Source organism: Hemiscyllium ocellatum, chromosome 8 (genome assembly GCF_020745735.1).
Source record: "Hemiscyllium ocellatum isolate sHemOce1 chromosome 8, sHemOce1.pat.X.cur, whole genome shotgun sequence".
Taxonomy (NCBI): Eukaryota; Metazoa; Chordata; class Chondrichthyes; order Orectolobiformes; family Hemiscylliidae; genus Hemiscyllium; species Hemiscyllium ocellatum.
The window spans coordinates 34,140,216-34,159,093 of record NC_083408.1 but is presented as its reverse complement, the minus strand read 5'-3'; the positions used below and the strand labels follow the sequence as shown (position 1 = coordinate 34,159,093).

Sequence of the window (18,878 nt, the reverse complement as noted above, 5' to 3'; positions counted from 1 at the left end):
TAAGCCTTCTCCACCATTCAATAAGACCATGGCTGATCCAACATCCCTCACATCCACTTCCCTGCCCATTCCCCCTAACCCTCAATTCCCTTACTGATCAAGAGTGTCCCCCTAATATCTCATCATAGCTTAACCCTTGAAGACCTGACAACAATCTGTTGAACTGGACAGCTTTCCTACCAAGGTCAATGAAAGCTTTTAGAGGGGTGGTAAAAAGCACAGTATATCAGGCAGCATCTGAGGAGCAGGATAGTTGATGTTTTTAGCATAAGCCCTTCATCGGGAATTTGGAGGGGGAAGGGGGCTGAGAGATAAATAGATGGGTTTGGCTGGCATGAGAAGGGGGAGGTAGCTGGGATGGTGATGGGTGGATGCAGGTGGGAGATGATTGTGATAGGTCGGTGGGAAGGACACAGCAGACAGGTGGGAAGGAAGATGGACCAGTAGGTCAAATCAAGAGGGCAGTGCTGAATTGGAAGGTTGGGAGATGAGGTGGGGTGTGGTGAGATATGGAAACTGGTGAAGTTAGTGGTTGTAGGGTGTAGAGGTGAATGATGAGGGGTTCTTCCTTTGTATCATCAACACACCTAAGTAACTCTATAAGAAGCCAACTAACTAAATCATTAATGCAGTGCACAGTTGAAGCCTTAGAATCGGACCTTTTGGGGACTCATTAGCCATTTTCTCACAAAGCTTAGTACATACATGTTATTTCAAATATGCCTTCTACTGTTTAAATTGAAACAAGCCAGAAACATGTCTTCAATTCGAAGGGCTTTAATTTGAGCTAACAGTTCCTTATGTGCAACTGAATAACTTTTGGAAGTCCATATACATTACATCTCCAAGCCTGCAGATGTCGCAAAGCTAGATAGAAGGGTGAACTGACGGATGGGGAATGCAGAGATACTTTATTGTGATTTGGACATATTGAGCAAGTGGGCAAATACATGGCAGATGAAGTATAATATGGATAAATGTCTACTTTGGTAGCAAAAACTGAGAGGCAAATTATCACCTGAATGATGATAGATTGGGAAAGGGGAAGGGCAAGAGACCATTACACATACACCATTTGCTGACAGTAAGCATGAAGGTGCAGTAGGTGTCAAATGCTGTGCTGATTGTCATAGCAATAGGATTTCAGTAGGGTTGCCTTGCTGCAATTGTACAGGACCTCTGTGAAAGCATATCAGGAGTTGTGCGCACACTTTTGGTTTCCTCATCCGAGGATGGGTGTTCTGGCTATGGAGGGAGTGCAATAAAAGTTTACCAGACTGATTCCTGGGATGGCAAGATTGATGTACATAGCAAGACTGAATCCATATTCCCTGGTGTTTTGAAGAATGATAGGGATCAATAGAAGAGTAAAAATTCTGCAAGGACTAGCTAGAATAAATGCAGGTCGGATGTTCTCAATGACCGGGGAGTCCAGGGTCACAGTGTTCCCACTAATTTTCTTACCAGTTAGCTAGGCATCGGAGGTGCCAATGCCAATCATTATGCAAGGGATATCAGAGAGGCTGCTCAACTTTGAAGGAACATGATACAATATTTAAGATTGTGGAGAAAAGAAATTTCTTCACCTAGAAAGGACATGAAGCCAAAATACTGAGTGGCTTCAAGGAGTTAGATATAGTTCTTAGGGTTGGTCAAATCAAAGGAAATGCTGAGAAAGCAGGAATAGAATATTGTTCTGAGGAAGGGTGACTGGACCTGAAACATTAACTCTGATTTCTCTTCACAGATGCTGCCAGATCTGCTGAATTTTCCAGCAACTTCTGGGCTTTTTTTTAGTTTTTCTTTGAAGTTTTTTTTAAGCTTCTGATCTGCTCTTGTAGCCAATGTATTTATATGGCAAAAAAAAAGTATGGTGCTGGAAAAGGGTGACTAGAATCTGGCAGTAGATGCCCAGGACTTGCATGTCCTTGGTGGAGTGGGAGGGGCCATTGAGGTGTTCAGCCATAGATTGGTGGGCTTGTTTAGTGCATGCATCCCAGAGATGTCCTTTGAAACATTCCGCAAGTTGACATCCTGTCTCCCCAGTGTAAAGGAGACCACATTAGGAGCAATGGACACAGTAGATGACGTCTGTGGGAGTACAGGAAAATCTTTGCTGGATGTGGAAGGATTCTTTGGAGCCTGGAATAGAGGTGAGGGGGTAGGTGTGAGCGCAGGTTGTATATCTATTGCGATGGCAAGGGAAGGTGCTGGGAGTGGAAGGTAGGTTGGTTGGGTGCATGGACCTAACAAGGGAGTTGCGGAGGGAAAGGTCTCTGCGGAATGCAGATTGGGGAGGGAAATATATCTCTGGTGGTGTGGTCTGTTTGTAGTGGCTAAAATGGCGGAGGATGATCCATTGTATCTGGAGGTTGGTGGGGTGGAAGGTGAGGACCAGAAGGGGTTCTGTCCTTGTTGCAATTGGAGGGGTGGGGATTTAAGGGTGGAGGTGCGGGAAGTGGAGGAGATGTGCTCGAGGGCATCGTTAACCACATGGGAGGGGAAATTGCGGTCCTTGAAGGAGACGGCCATCTGGAATGTTCTATGGTGGAACTGGTTCTCCTGGGAGCAGATGTGGCAGGGCCGGAAGAATTGGGAGCATAGGATAACATTTTTACAGGAGGCAGGGTGGGAGGAGGTGCAGTCCAGGTAGTTGTGGGTTTGGAGTAAATGCCTGTATCGAGTAGGTCAATGAAAATGGAGACGGAGGTGTCCAGGAAGGGGAGGGAGGTGTTCGAGATGGTCCAGATGAACTTGAGGTCAGGGTGGAAAGTGTTCGTGAAGTTGGTGAACTATTCAACCTCCTCATGGTAGCACAAGGTGGCACTGATATATTCATCGATGTACCGGAGGAAAAGGTGGGGAATGGTGTCAGTGTAGCTGCGAAAGATGGAGGGTTCCACATACCCAATGAAGAGGCAGGCATGGATGTGACCCATGCAGCCCTTTGGCCTAGAGGAAGTGGGAGGATTCAAAAGAGAAATAGTTGAAGGTGAGGACTTGTTCAACCAATTCAATTAGTGTCGGTTGAAGGGTACTATTTGGGTTGGCAGGAGAAAAGGAAACGAAGGGCTTGGAGGCCTTAGTCATGGTGGACTGATGTGTATCAGGACTGGCTGTCCATGGTGAAGATGAGGCATTGGGGGCCAGGGAACCACAATTCATGGAGGTGGTGGAGCGTGTAGGTGGTATTTTGAATGTATGTGGGGAGAGCCTGAACCAAGGGGACAAGAACATAGAACATAGAACATAGAAAGATACAGCGCAGTACAGGCCCTTCGGCCCTCGATGTTGCGCCAACCGAATCCTACCTAACCTACACTAGCCCAATAACTTCCAAATGCCTATCCAATGCCCGCTTAAATGACCCTAAAGAAGGAGAGTTCACCACTGCTACTGGCAGGGCATTCCATGAACTCACAACCCGCTGTGAGAAGGTGTCAAGGAGATAAGTTCGGTGAGGCAAGAGCAGGATAAGATGATGGGTCGATTGGGGCAGTCAGGTATGTGAATTTTGGATATCCTCCTTCCGCAGAGAAAATTCCTTCCTCGTTCATCTTGTTAGGTCCATGACCCCCAACAACCCAACCTCCACTCCCAGCACCTTCCCTTGCCACTGCAAGAGGTAAAAAAAACGATGCTCACACCTCTGCCCTCACCTCCATCCAAGGCCCCAAAGGATCCTTCCAAAGTCAACAGAGATTTTCCTGCACCTCCACACGTCATCTACTATATCAATTGCTCCTGATGTGGTCTCCTCTGCATTGGGGAGACAGGATGCCAACTTGCAGAAAGTTTCAGAGGATATATCTGGAACACACACTCTAAACAATCCTACCAACCTGTGACTGAACACTTCAACTCACCTCCCATTTTGCAAAAGGACATGCAAGTCCTGGGTCTCCTCCACGGTCAGATTCTAGCCACCAGATGCCTAAAGGAAGAAGTCCTCATTTTCCACCTTGGGACCCTTCAACCACACAGGATCAATGTCGACTTCATCAGTTTCCTCATCTCCCCTCCCCCCACTTATCCCAGATCTAACCCTCCAACTTGGCACCACCCTCTCGAACTCTCCTACCCCTGTCACTGTCACCCCCACCTTTATCTACATAATGCATTCCCAACTACCTTCCCCCCAGCCTCACCCCCTCCCCTCCCATTTATCTCTCAGCAATCCCCCCCATCCCATTCCTGATGAAGAGCTTAAGCTCGAAACGTCGACTCTCCTGCTCCTCGGATGCTGCCTGACCAGATGTGTTTTTCCAGCACCACACTTTTGACTCTTATCTCCAGCATCTGCAGTCCTCACTTTCTCCTAGTTATATTGCAGGTCCAATTGAGTTTCTGGTCAATGGAAACCTCAGGACATTGAATCCCACACGATCAATGATGGTAACAACATTGAATGTCAAGGCTGTCGTGGTTAGATTGGCTCTTATTGGAGATCTCATTACATGGCATTTATGTAGAGCAAATGTTACTTGTCATTTCTCAGCAAAAGCCTAGATATTGTCCAGACTTGTTGCATTTAAACATGGACAGCTTCAGTGTCTGTGGAGTTGCAAACAGTGCTGATCAATGTACAATCACTGTTGAACAACCAGGCCTTATGAGGGAGGGAAGATCATTGATTAAGCCATTGAAGATGCTTGGGCCTATGACACCTCCCTGAGGAACTCCTTCAAAGATGCCCTGGAGCTGAGATGACTGATCTCTAACAACCACAGCCATCTTTCCTATGTGCTAGTTATGACTCCAACCAGTGGAGAGTTCTCCCCAGTTCCAGTTATGCTAGGGCCAAATGTGGTTGGAAATGGCCTTGATGTCAAGGGCAGAAAATGTGTTGCTGGAAAAGCGCAGCAGGTCAGGCAGCATCCAAGGAACAGGAAATTCGATGTTTCGGGCATGAGCCCTTCCTCATTCCTGATGAAGGGCTCATGCCCGAAACGTCGAATTTCCTGTTCCTTGGTGCTGCCTGACCTGCTGCGCTTTTCCAGCAACACATTTTCAGCTCTGATCTCCAGCACCTGCAGTCCTCACTTTTTCCTTGATGTCAAGGGCAGTCTCTCTCATCTCTCCTCTAGAATTCAGCTCCTTTGTCCACGCTTGAATCAAGGCTGCAATGAGGTCAAGAACTGAGAGACCCTGGTAGAACCTAAGCTGGGAGCAGGTGATGATTAAAAGTAGACTGATGGGGCGGTAATTGGCTGGGTTGGATTTATCCTGCTTTAATTGTACAGGGCTATTTTCCACATTTTCAGGTAGAAGTCAGAGTCATTGCTGTAATGGAATAGTTTAGCTCCACGTACGGCAAGTTCTGGAGTGCAAGTCGATTGCCTGAATGTTGTCAGGGCTGACAGTCTTTGTAGTATCCAGTGCTTCCAACTGTCTCCTGTTATCACGTGAAGTAAATGAAATTGGATGAAGACTGACATCTGTGATGCTGAGGATCACTGGAGAAGGCCAAGATGGATCATCCACTCGACACTTCTGGCTGAAGATTGCTGTGAATGATTTTGTCTTATCATTTGTCCTGATATGTACAGCTCTTCCAACATTGAGGATGGAGATATTTGTGGAGTTTCCTCCTCCAGTAAGTTAATTGTCCACCACCACTCATGATCAGCTGTGACAAAGCAGCATGGTGGCTCAGGGGTTAGCAGGCACCATAGACCCAGATTCAATTCCAGCCTTGGGCGTAGATGCCCTGGAGCTGAGATGACAGAACTCCAACAACCACAACCATCTTTCCTATATGCCAGGTATGACTCCAACCAGCAGTGAGTTCTCCCCAGTTTCAGTTTTGCTAGGGCTCCTTGCTAGGGTAGGGTTTGCACAATCTCCCTGTGTCTGTGTGGATATTCTGAGTGCTCCGGTTTCCTCCCACAGTCTAAAGCTGTGCAAATTAGGTGGATTGGCTTTGGGAAATACAAGGTTAGTGGGATGGGTGGGATGGGATTCTCTTTGGAGGGTCAGTGTGAACTCAATGTACTGAACAGTCTGCTTCCACACTGTAGAGATTCTATGATTGCAGAGTTTAGATCTGATCTGTTGATTGTGGGATAGCTGTGTCAGTTGGGTCTTATGCTGTTTGGCACACATAGTCCTGTTTTAGCTTCACCAGGTTGACACCTCAACTTTAGGTCTACCTGGTGCTGCACCTGACACACTGCTCTGCACTCTCCATTGAATGTGATTGATCTCCTGGCTTGATGGTAATAGTCGAGTGGGTGGTTTGCTAGAACATGAGGTTGCAGAAATAAAAATAGAAATTGCTGTAAAAACTCAACAGGTCTGGCAGCATCTGTGAATAGAAATCAGAGTTAATGTTCTGGGTCTGGTGACCCTTCCTCAGAACAAGAGTTGCAGATTGTTTTGGCGTACAATTCTGCAGCGGTTGATGAGCCACAGCATCTCATAGATGCTCCATCTTGAGCTTCTACATCTGTTTGAGATGATGACAACTATTATTGCTCCTGTCGATGGTCTCTCTCTTACCAATACTGTCATGACACAGATACATCTGCAGCCAGAAGGTTGGAAAGGATAAAGGTTAAGTATGTCCTTCCCTTTTGTTAGATGATCACAAAATTATTCTTATACGCACTTTGCAGCTTACTTTCTTTTTCCGGTTTTTCACTTCTCTTAAATTTTCTTTTAGATTCCCCAGAATGTGGAAACAGGTCATTTTGCCCAACAAGTCCACACTGTAGGGAGGGTAACCCACCCAGACCCATTTCCCTCTGACTAATGCACCCAACACTATGGGCAATTTAGCATGGCCAATTCACCTGACCTGCACATGTTTGGATTGTGGGAGGAAACCAGAGTACCCAGAGGAAACCCACACTGACAAGAGGAGAATGTGCAAACTCCACACAGATAGTCACCCAAGGCGGGAACCGAACCCGGCTCCCTGGCGCTGAGAGGGTGCAGTGCTAACCACTGAGCCATTGCACCAATCTCACCCAGTCTCCTGGACTTACAGAATTTTACATTCATTTGCTTTAGCTTTATGTTACCCATGGCTGTTTTACTTGAAGGGAGGTATTTCCTCTGTACTTAAGAGTTCTGATTAGTTACTGTCAGCATCTGTCTCATCACTTTTCAACAGCTAACCTTACCAAGCTCTACAATCTTAATAGCTATGTTAGTTACTCTTTTTGAGCAATGAATTCAATCATCTTGTAATAACTGTTAGATTACTGTTAATATGCTGGATTAACCAAGTTTAGCACATGATCGATGTTGCCTCTATGTTATTTAGAAAACCTAATGTTCTGTGGAGTTCAAATATAATTTGGTGTGTTAAAATCACTGCGTGCTTGCAGCTGTGGAAAAAAAAACATTTCAAGGGTCCTGTCATATAATCAAACTGCTTAGCCCTCTGAAAATAAGAGGCAGAAATATCGTTGCATACTAAATTTGGCACGATCTACACTTTTGTTGGTTCATACTCTTGCAGAAAACTACCTTAAGTACAATCAGGAAATTCACCATCTTTCTAATTTGGGCTACTACAGTTTTTCTGATCTGTGCAAAATAAAGTATTTCATTAAAACATGACTTTCTACAATAATATAAAACAAAGAACACCAGATGCTAGAGATCTGAAACAAAACAGGTAATGCTAGCAAAACTCAGCAGGTCTAGCAACATCTGTGGGAGGAAGCAGAGTTATTTCAAGTCCAGTAACTCTCAACACAGGACTGAAAATGTTAACTCCACCCTCTTCCCACAGATGCTACTGGAACAGAGTTTCACCAACAATATGTTTTTATTTTGTGGCTTACTACAAATTTTTCTTATCTCTCGGAAATGTATTCTGTCATTTCACTGCTGATATTGAGAAGCCTATAGATGATTCCCTGAATGGTTACATGTCCTCTCATTCCTCAATTCTAATCATGAAAGCAATCAGGAATGACTTTATCTACCTTCATGCTCTCTCTATGATATTATTATTGTATCTTAAAAATTGCAAAGGAGGATATTGAATTAGCTATGTAAAATAAACTAAGCATGCACAGAAAATTTATCAGCTTCAGAAAATATCAATACTTTAGCTGCTTCATTGAGCAGCCACAGTCAAAGGATCATCCTTTTGTGTTGTTTCAAATGTTAACTTACCTGATATGCAAACTCAGCATCTTCCATTGTGACCTGCAACCAGATCCAATCCCTCTTTCCCATCACCTCTCCCACTCCCTCATCCCCAATCTCCAGACTCAATCCTGGGCCAGAAATCTGCCTTTAAATTTTGCCAGAACAACGGCCCAAAGTTTTAAAGACATCGCCTAATGACTCCCAAGAGTGTTTAGTCTTATTAACTCAATGTTAAAGGACAAAATTTTACAGTCAATTGCCATTCTGTTATTTGCCCCGAATATTATCACGATACAGCACGAACACAGAAAATCTTGCAACTATCCCCACAAAATATAAATGATATAGGAATTTAAGTTGGCTCCAAATATACAATAATGAAAGTTAGAGAGCAAATTACAAAATAATGATATGTACCAAACCAAATTTGTGATTTACATCACTTAATTCCCAATAAATTAGTAACTACTGTGAACGTTACACTCTGGCATACAGCATTTAATCAAAAAATATCAGTTAAATAATGTTATAATGATGCTATCTTTGTTACTTTGTCAGGCCCAATTTTTAATCGCAATTAGGGAAAATGTGTAAGTAAAAAAATAAAGGCAGATAAAAGATTCACCGCTCACTTACTTGAGTGAATGCGGCTCTCTTCACGCTGTTCAGCAATGTCAAAGTAGTGCCCTTTGAAGTTAAGGGATGAAGGTTAGCAGTCATACAACTTTGAATGTAAAATGTGTGGCAAAAAAGGGGAGTAAATAAGGCTTGGCTGGTCTGATTTTGATTTAATTGAAAAGGAAAGACACATTACTCCATTTACTATATAGTATAAAATATGCTGGTTAGCAGTAGAACTTCAGTGTAGGAGTAAATTCACCCCATCTACTTTATCATTCCAGGTTGCACTTGTACAAAATATATTTAAGGGTTGCACATCCCTATAATCACAATTTCCAAACATCATCATTGGATTCCAGCAGAGTCACTGAACGTTTTTTTTTCCCCAAGTTGCAATGTTGGACTTCCATAAATCCAATATTTATTATAACCTCACCCTAACAGTTCATATTGATCTAAACCTTTGTATGTTCAGTTCTTTTATAATGGGAAGATTGCGTTCTTATGCAACCCTGCGTTATAGAAAAACCATGCTTTAGAAACAGCGTTTCAAGTGTTGACAATGTAATCGTGTTACAGCCAACACACGTTTTAAAAGTTCGCATTTTCGAAACAGCGCCTCCATTTGTCAATCATGTTACAGCAAATTTGCATAGACAAAATGCGCGTTATAGCACAAAGATCTGAAGAAGATTTTTCTCTTCCCTTGACTGTGTCACTGTTTACTAATTACACTATGAAACAGAGAAATAAGGCAGAAGGTGCCAATGAGCATAGGTTATCAAGGAGCTGGATGGGAGTAATAACTGTGGCACAGAGTAAGCTGGAATGGGGCTGGGTTGAAGGTGGTTTAAGAAGTGTGAGGAATATGGGATAGGAGATTTAAAAACCTCTTAGTCCATTTAGTCAAGTCCCAGAAAACCAACGAAGATCTTCTAACCTCAGACTTCAGCATCTAAGCACCCATGGCTGTTTACAATCTGCTTCCAATATTGGTCCAACTTCATCCTAGCTCACACCCCAGAGTGAAACTTCAGTCCAAGAGGGCAGATTTGTAGACTTGGGAAATGTATCAACTTAAGCTGTTCTTTCTGATAGCAAAAGTTTGAACCCTGATATGCAAGTAATTGTGGAAAAGAAGCAGCGATTAAAACCAAGAAAGTCCCTTCATGACTCTCAGGTGCCTTGAAAATTGTTCTATAGGCAAAGTACTTCTGAAGTGTTACTACTGTTGCAATGAAAACAAGGAGATATGGCCACTGATTTTCACACTGCAAACAGCAATGTTAGAATGATGGAGAATCTCTTTTGTGATACTGATGGATACATATTGGGCAAGATACTGGGATAACGTCCTGGCACTACTTCAAAACAGTGCTATAGGATCTTTTACATCCACTTGATGGGCTCCAAGTTTAACACTGCAATCAAAAGACAGCAGTCGTGACAGCGCATCACTATAGAGTGTCGAGCCTTGATTACTGCACTCTCAACCTGGTTCACTCTTGTGTCCATGTTAGGAAGTTGTTAATTTAGCCCCATTACAAAGACTTGGACACAATTTAGAGGTCACATCTGACAAAGAAAGTGCTAAACCTTTGGGAGGATCATCTTTGATCTGAGATAATAAACAGAGGCCACAACTATCTGCTCAGGTGAATGTAAAGATTGCAGGGAACAATGTTGAAGAGATGGTGGGGGAAGATCTGACTAATACCTCTAACAATATTTATTCCTCATCCAACATCGCTAACAACAGATTATCATTTTGCCTTTTGAGAAAGCATCCTAAGTGCAAGTAAGCTGCCATCTTTTTTCTGTAAGAATGGCCAGACATCAAAACATTTCATTGACGACGACTGCTTTAAGATACCTTGATGCCAGGGGTGACCTACTGGAGGTTCTTATAATTATGAAGGGGTTTGATAGGGGACATGTAGAAAGACACTTCCACTTCCGGGTGGATAGCCAAAAAGAAGAATCATAAAGAGTCATGAATAAAGTAAAAAATTCAGGGGAAAAATTCTTCACCCAAGGAGTCATTAGATTGCATAAAGTTTGACAATTATTCATTATTATTGGAAATACTGCTGTAATGTTGGAAACACAGTAGCCAATTTGTACACAATAAAGCTCCTTCAAACAGCAGAGACAAATAATTATAATTAATGTGATTGTTATGTTAACTGTAAAACCATTTCTCATGAGTTTGAATTTAAGCCCTCTGCTTCCTTTTTGGATTAGTTTGTGATAATATTCTGGATGGTCCAGTAGGTTAGAGGGACCTCTTTGATACCTCTTTCATTTGGATCTGGACTTGCTCTTGATTGACGAGATTAAAGTCTCCTTCATTGACAGAAATGGTCCCATGTCAAAACAGTACACGGCACTGTCAACTGAGATCCAAGCAGTTGCAGGCAAATAGCATAAAGTTGCACACAACTGAGCATTAATTGGTATTCTTGCAAGATCAGCCAATATGAGAAAGAGATGATACATTACTAAGACTTAAGGGATATCATTTACTATGGTCAGAAGCAGTCTGGGCCAATAACTCAAGGGCAAGTTATGCGGTTAGCCTACAAGTGAGATCTAAATCAAAGCCCATGAGTTTTAAACTAGAGTCGAAAATCAGATTTTATGATGGGCTGTATTTTTCAAACTGGTTTCAGTGCAGCTGGGGGCAGTGAAAGTGTCACTCAGGTTGCTGCTGTGTAAAAACTTTCGTCGGTTAAGGTTTTAAAACGGTAACAGTGAGAAAGAGCCTTTAAAAAGAATTCTTAAAAATATGCAAAATATCTGAAAGGGTCCAGGAGGAAATGTTACACTGGTGAATTGAGGTACAATGTCAGCTAAAGGTCAATGACTTCATAAGGTACAAACATAATCCTAAGTTGATAATGGGTAGAATCGGAATGACTTTAGAACTGTGCGTCACGTTTGGTCCTTTTGCTTTAACTATTGGCTATCTTGAAGCAGGGGTCACCAGTCAGAGCAAAAGCAAGACCACAGTAAGCTAAAATTAGGTGCAGGCAAATCAACTGTAACTTGCAAATTTTGATCAATTAAGCAATCGATGCTTCTGCTGCTCACTGCTTGTAAGGATTACAAACCAACTAATGCTGCATGTATGTCCCCACCCAGACTCTTAACAAGTCAGTTAGGAATGTAGGGACAGAAATCAGCCTTGCAGCTTTCTCGAGTGTGTTTTGCTATTCAATTAAATTCAATACAACTTCATCAACTTATCTTAGCTCCAGACTCATGGGTGGCACGGTGGCATAGTGGTTAGCACCGCTGCCTCACAGCACCAGAAACCCAGGTTCAATTCCTGCCTCAGGTGACTGACTGTGTGGAGGGCCTGTTTCCACACTAAGTAATCTAATCTAATACAGCACATTTTTGTTACAATGTATTAATAGTCAATTGAAAATTTCAAAGCATATTCTTTTTTATTCATTATTGGGATGTGGGTCTTGCTGGCTAGGGCAATATTTTGCCCATCCCTAATTGCAGAGGACACATTGCTCTGGGCCTGGAGTCACATGTAGGCCAGACCAGGTAAGGCAGCAGTTTCCTTCCTTCAAGGACATTAGTGAACCAGATAGGTTCTTCTAATAATTGACAATGGTTCCACAATCATTATTAGGCTCAGTCCCAGATTTTTATTAACTTGATTTATTACTGTCACAGTGAAACATATTGGCTTGCATGCCTTGCAGACAGAACATACTATTCAAGTGCAATAGGGTAACTGAACAGAGTGCACGATACAAATGCCAAGATGATGCAGAGAGATCAGCATTAACATTAAAGATGTCCATTCAAAAGTCTGATATCAGCGGGAAAGAAGCTATTCTTGAATCTGTTTGCACGTGTATACAAATTTTATATCTTCTGCCCGAAGGAAGAAGGTGAAAGAGAATATGAGCAGGGTGACAGGGTTGATTGTATTGGTTGCTTTCCCAATGCAGCAGGAAATATAGTTGAAGTTAATGGATGGGATGCTAGTTTGCATAATCATTAACTATGTTGTGTACACAACTCTTCATGGTTTACTTCCATCTTGGGAAGGGCCTACCACACTGTGATGCATCTAGATAAGTGTACCAATAAAAACATTTAAGGGTCTTTATGGATATGCTAAACTTCTTTAGCTTCCTGATGAAGTAGATGCATTGCTGAGCTTCCTTGACCATTGTGTCAACATGGATGGACCAGAACAGATTACTGGTGATCATCACTCCCAGGTACGAGATGGTCTCGACCATCTCCACCTCAGCACCATTGATGCAGATGGGGCATGCCTTCTATTCTGCTTCTGAGGTTAATGACCAGCTCCTTCATTTTGCTAATGATGACAGAGAGATTGTTATCTTTACAACATGTTCTTAGCTGCTTCCTGTACTTGTGATCTGAGATCCAACCGACAGTTGTCAGCAAACTTGTAAATGGAGTTGATGTGGAATTTGGCCACACTGTCATGCGTGTATAAGGACTGTAGTAGGAGGCTGAGTACGCGGCCATGTGGATCATCTGTGTGGAGAATTATTGTGGAGGAAGCGTTGTTGCCTATCCTTATTGACTGCGGTCTGTTGGTCAGTAAGTTGGAATCAGTTACAAAGTAGGGAGCAGAGACCTACATCCCGGAGTTTGGGATGAGTTTGTTTGGAATTATGGTGTTGAAAGCAGAGTTGTAGTTAATGTGTAGGTGCCTGACATAGGTATCCTTGTGTCCAAATATTCCAAGGATGAGTGCAGGGTCAGGAAGATGGCATTTGCCCTGGACCTGTTATGCCAGTACATGAATTGCAAGGGGTCAAGCCAATCTGTTGAAAATGATCACTGAACAACCTCTTGAAGCTCTTTGTAATTATGGATGTCAGAGCCACCCAACGGTAGTCATTGAGGCACACTTGTATAATTGAATTCAAAATCCACCATCTGCTGTGGTGCATTTTGAATCTGGGTCCACAGAACAATACCTGGGTCACAGGGTTAATAGTCTACTGATAATACCACTAGGCCATTGCCTTCCCTAATCCTTCACTATACTCCAAAAAATATTTGATGCTGGAGTGTTGAGATTTCCACTACCCTTTCTGAGAAAAGATTATTCCTGACATCAGCACGTGCACACAAACTTTAATCTTAAGGTTAACTTTACTTATCAGGACTCCCAAATTGTCCAGAGTCCCACCCATTCTGCCCACTGCCCTCGAGGTGGACTGTGGTAGGAAAGAAACTTGTCAAACTCCCTGTGGAAAATGCCTTTGCAATAAAGGTCTGTAGATAGATGTAGTGCTATTTGTCCCAATTCATCCCAAGTAGTTCTGTAAGCTACATCTCTACTCTATATGCTGTTCCCAGAGACACAAACTGAAGTAAGTATCAACTGTGGTTTGAGAACCAGCAACTCAATGAAAGATTCCCTGTGATCTGCTCAAAGCCTGGTTTTTCAGTGCAACCTGGCACAAGTTCCAGGATTACGTGCTAAGGAATGCTGTAAAGCTTAGGGCACTTGTCACAGAGGAACAACGGGGAAAGGCCAGAGTCAGGACCTTTCAGCCATAATATAGAGGGACTGAAAACCATAAAACCCCTTTGGCTGTGTGCCTTACAAGAAATGTACGCTGTGAACATCAGAACGTTTAAATTGAATTCAGGCTCAGCAGGGTGGAACATTTCACATTGCACAAAGTTGAGTTCTATTGTACTTTGTATTTTTTAGTTTGAGATTTTGCCCTCAGGCTAATGCCCAACACAGAATCCATACTGTAAACATTAAGAGTAATACAATTCTTTTGAGACACCTAAGAATGGAACAAACAGCATGGAGACAAGTTGAATGTTTTCGTACTCGCTGTAATATCTTCAAATAATTTTTTTTCTGTTTAATTGTTCACATTTTGGAGAAGAAATTTACTTCTATTCACCCTACCTAATCTTTCAATCATCATAAACACTTCCATATCTTTTCTTTACTTAAAGAAAATCAAGCCTCGTCTATGCAACTTCAATGATTTAACTTGACTAGTCTCATTATCTGTGACAGACCTAAGCTGCACTTCAATGTAGGAATGCATGCTACATTGCATGTTGGAAAAAGATCACGAGAAACTTTGGTACATCCTGGCCCTGTACAATTTAAACATTGTATACTTTCAAAGAATCTGCATCTGCCATAAATCACATTTTATGGTTTGTAGCTACAGGCTTGGCAGAATTACAAAGTAACAACTTGGTGGTTCACTGAAAATAGGAACAGGAGAAGGCCATTGGAGCCTACTCCAGCTTCAGGATGATCATGGCTGGTCATCCAACTGAGCACCTGCTGCAACTTTCTGCCTGTTCCCTTTGATCCCTTTAGCCCTAAGAACTATATTTATCTCCTTCTTGAAAACATTAAATGTTTTGGCCTCAACTACTTTCTGTGGCATAGGATTCCACAGGTTCACCACTCTCTGGATACAGAAATTTCTATTCATCTCAGTTCTATTCAGGGGCATCTTTCTTGTATTAACTTTAGGACAAAATGCATCCAAGTTTTGAGATACATATTTACATAAAAAACAAGAAATGAGGAAACTGGAGAAATCCACATTGATGCCGCATGGTTAGAGGACCCAGAGGCGGAAGATGAGGCGTTCTTCCTCCAGGCGTAGGGTGGTCAGGGAGTGGCAATGGAGGCGGCCCAGGACTTGCATGTCCTTGGCAGAGTGGGAGGGGGAGTTGAAGTGGTTGACCTATCACCATGACCACCCCCTTCCATCTACCTATCAGACTCTCAACTACCTTCCCCCAGCCCTACACTCCCCTCCCATTTATCTCACCACCCCCTCAACTCATAAGCCTCTTTCCTGAAGAAGAGCTTTTGCCCAAAACATTGATTCTCCTGCTCCTCGGATGCTGCCTGACCTGCTGTGCTTTTCCACCACACACACTACTCTGATCTCCAGCATCTGCAGTCCTCACAAGGCCAATCCACCTAACCTGCACATCTTTGGACTGTGGGAGAAAACAGAGGACCTAGAAGAAATCCATGCAGACACGGGAGAACATGCAAACCACACAGACAGTCACTAGACCTTGGAATCAAATCCGAGCCACCTAGCGATCATAGCATTGTGTATACTCCTGAGCCAAAATTATAGCCTCAGACAGAACAGTAGGAAATTATGTGGCTGATGGTATTTGTACCAGCTTTTTGGACAAACCTCACATCTTAGTCTCTTTCCTCTTAACCAATACTGCTCCAAATTTTCATTTTCAAGTATATATACACAAATTCCCTTGAGTTAATAGGACACAGTGATTTGATATCAATCCATACTACACCTCATTATACTTCCTTGATAACCAACCATTCATGCTATCCTAGTTTTAATGTCATACTTCCAATTTTGTATCAAGACTGCCACTGTCCTGTTCAACTCAAAGATGACAGTCTTGCTGACAGGTCTATTATTTGATGCTTAGTCAATAAATTCTAAAGCCAATACATATAGATTGACCGGCCCACTCTCATCAACTCTGTTTCCAAACTAACTACTTTGCTACAGGTAGAAATAGGAAAACCACTACTCTGTGGTGATACAGCAGCATGCCATCCTTCTCTATTCTTTGAATAAACTATAACAGTGCAACTACATTGCGCTCCTTCTATAGAATATTCTGCTTTAAAGTTTTCAAATAGCTGACACGGTTTCCATGAATTATACACTGTAAAACTGAGCAAAACGGTGCTTCAATTCTTGGTCAATGCTCAACTGACAGAACTTAGGTGGAGCCATAGCAATAAAAAGAAGTGGACTGAATATGATTTATATCAGTTTACTGTTTTAGGGAAAGGTAGAAGCTCACACAGTTCACGACTGCTGTTCTGTAATTCCCATTGCAAATATGAAGGAACAGAACGGTCATGTGTCATGAGGTAGAATTACCTACCATCATTAAGATTTATCAAAGCTTATGGATATAGGATAATCCATTTGGTTATGATGACTTAAAAGGATGGAGTGTTTTTTTTTAAAGATTTGAAATATGGAATACTTTTCTAGAAACCTCAGTTGTAAATTTTGTATACTCTTATATTTTATGATGATGTGAATTTACCCTTTATTGAAGCAGGATTTGAACCGTTCTGCACCTACCTGCAGATGCTGCCTTGGCTCTGGTGAACGCTCATTATCCAAGCTGTTAGCCCGTTCATTCTGCTGCCTTGCGGGCTGCCTTTCTTTCAGGGATGTGCTTCTTCCACGGCGTCCCACCTGTTTCCCTTCGGTCCTAATGAAGCCATGATACAAGATAAAATAGATCAGGAGCTCCACACACCAACAGTGCAGGACACTTAGCTGAATGAGATCGGTGTTTGTGGTGCTGATGCTCAAACCTGCTCTGTCATTCAATGTGATCACAGCTGATCTTTTACCTCAGCATCACCTTTTCACACTTTTTCTCTGAAACTCCTAGTATCTGGAAGTCTATCAATCTCTGTCTTGAATACACTCAAATGATTCAGCATCTAGAAATTGTTTGGGTATAGAATTCCAAAGATTCACAGTCATTGGAATGCAGGAACCTAATGTCAGTCCGAACCAATCCAATGGTTATGGACTCCCCACACAGATGAAGTGTCCTCTTAGCAGATACCCAATCGAGCCTTTAAGAATTTAAACAAAATCACATTTCATCCTTCTTAATTTGAGGGAATATAGATCTATACTATTCAATATGTCGACATGAGAACATCTCTCGCATTCCAGGAATCTGTCTGCTGAAGCTTCGCTGCATTCCCTCCAGAGTATGTCCTTCCTCAGAAGACCTGACCAAACTCACCAGTCTCACCAAGGCCCTGTATAAAAGGCCTGTGGCAAAACATCTTGCATTTGTGCAGCAATTCCCATTTTAGTGCTAGCTTCCCTAATTGTGTTGGCATCTCAGCTTTCCACAATTTGTACACAAGCCAGGTTCCACAGAATACCAATATTTCCCACTTTGAGAAATATTTTCTGCTTTTATATTTTCCTTCCAAAGTGGAGAACTTCATGTTTCTTCACATTATATTTCATTTGCTATGTTCTTGTCCACACAGTAAACCTGTTCATTTCTTTTTTGTGCTCTTCTGACAGTTTATTTTCTGTTCCAACTATGTACTGTCAAGAAACTTAGAGACGTCACACCGACTCCTCACTTAAATCATTGATTTTAAATGATAAATATCCAAGATAGAAACACTAATGTTTCGGGTACCCCACAAGTTACAGCTTGCTAACTCAAAATAATGCATTTTGTTACAGTGACCATAGTGGATAAAGGATAACAGCAGTCATTAGGTGAAAGTGCTAAATTGGGGGAAGGCTAGCTACTACAATATTAGGCAGGAACTGGGGAATGTAGAATAGAGGCAGCTGTTTGAGGGTAAATCTACATCTGGTGTGTAGGTATGTTTTAAAGGGCAATTGATAAGAGCTCAGGACCAGCATGTTTTAGTGAAAATTAAGGATAAGGTTGGCAGATTCAGGAACCTCGGATGGCAAAAGAAATCGAGAGCTTAGTCATAAAGGAAGCATGTGGAACGTTTAGGAAACGGAAGACAGCCAGAGCCCTCAAAAAATACAAAGATAGCAGGAAAGAACTCAAACAAGAAATTAGGAAGGCTAAAAGAGGCCATGAAAAGTCTTGAGCAAATAGGAATAAGGAAAATCCCAAGGCATAATGTATAAATATATGAAGAGCAAGAGGGTAACTAGGGAAAAGATAGGTCCACTCAAGGGGGCTAATATACTGGCAGGGAAATTTGCTAGAGCTGCTTGGGACGAGTTCAAGTGAGTGGGTGGGGAGGTGGAGGACAGGGAGGTAGTGAGGAAAGAGATTGATCTGAGACTAGCACAGTTCGGAAATGGAGTGAGTCAAACAGTCAGGGCAGGCAGGGAAAAGCAGAGAAGAAGGTAGGACTAATAAATTAAACTGCATTTATTTCAATGCAAGGGGCCTAACAGGGAAGGCAGATGAACTCAGGGCATGGTTAGGAACATGGGACTGGGATATCATAGCAATTACAGAAACATGGCTCAGGGAAGGACAGGACTGGCAGCTTAATGTTCCAGGATACAAATGCTACAAGGAGGATAGAAAGGGAGGCAAGA

The 18,878-nt window shown here is 42.4% G+C and overlaps 1 protein-coding gene across 2 annotated transcripts in view; it reads right to left on the bottom strand.

The window, feature by feature from the left end:
- pacs2 (phosphofurin acidic cluster sorting protein 2) overlaps nucleotides 1-18,878 on the bottom strand; it is a 277,860-nt gene that overhangs the window by 52,306 nt on the left and 206,676 nt on the right. Inside the window, exons 14-15 of one of the 2 annotated variants that reach the window (XM_060828324.1) lie at nucleotides 16,884-17,016; nucleotides 6,153-6,164 (exon numbers count right to left, since the gene is read on the bottom strand). In XM_060828324.1, the coding sequence (XP_060684307.1) occupies nucleotides 6,153-6,164; nucleotides 16,884-17,016 (145 nt within the window). The remainder of the gene's footprint in view (nucleotides 1-6,152; nucleotides 6,165-16,883; nucleotides 17,017-18,878) is intronic. The other variant, XM_060828323.1, reaches the window with a different exon arrangement.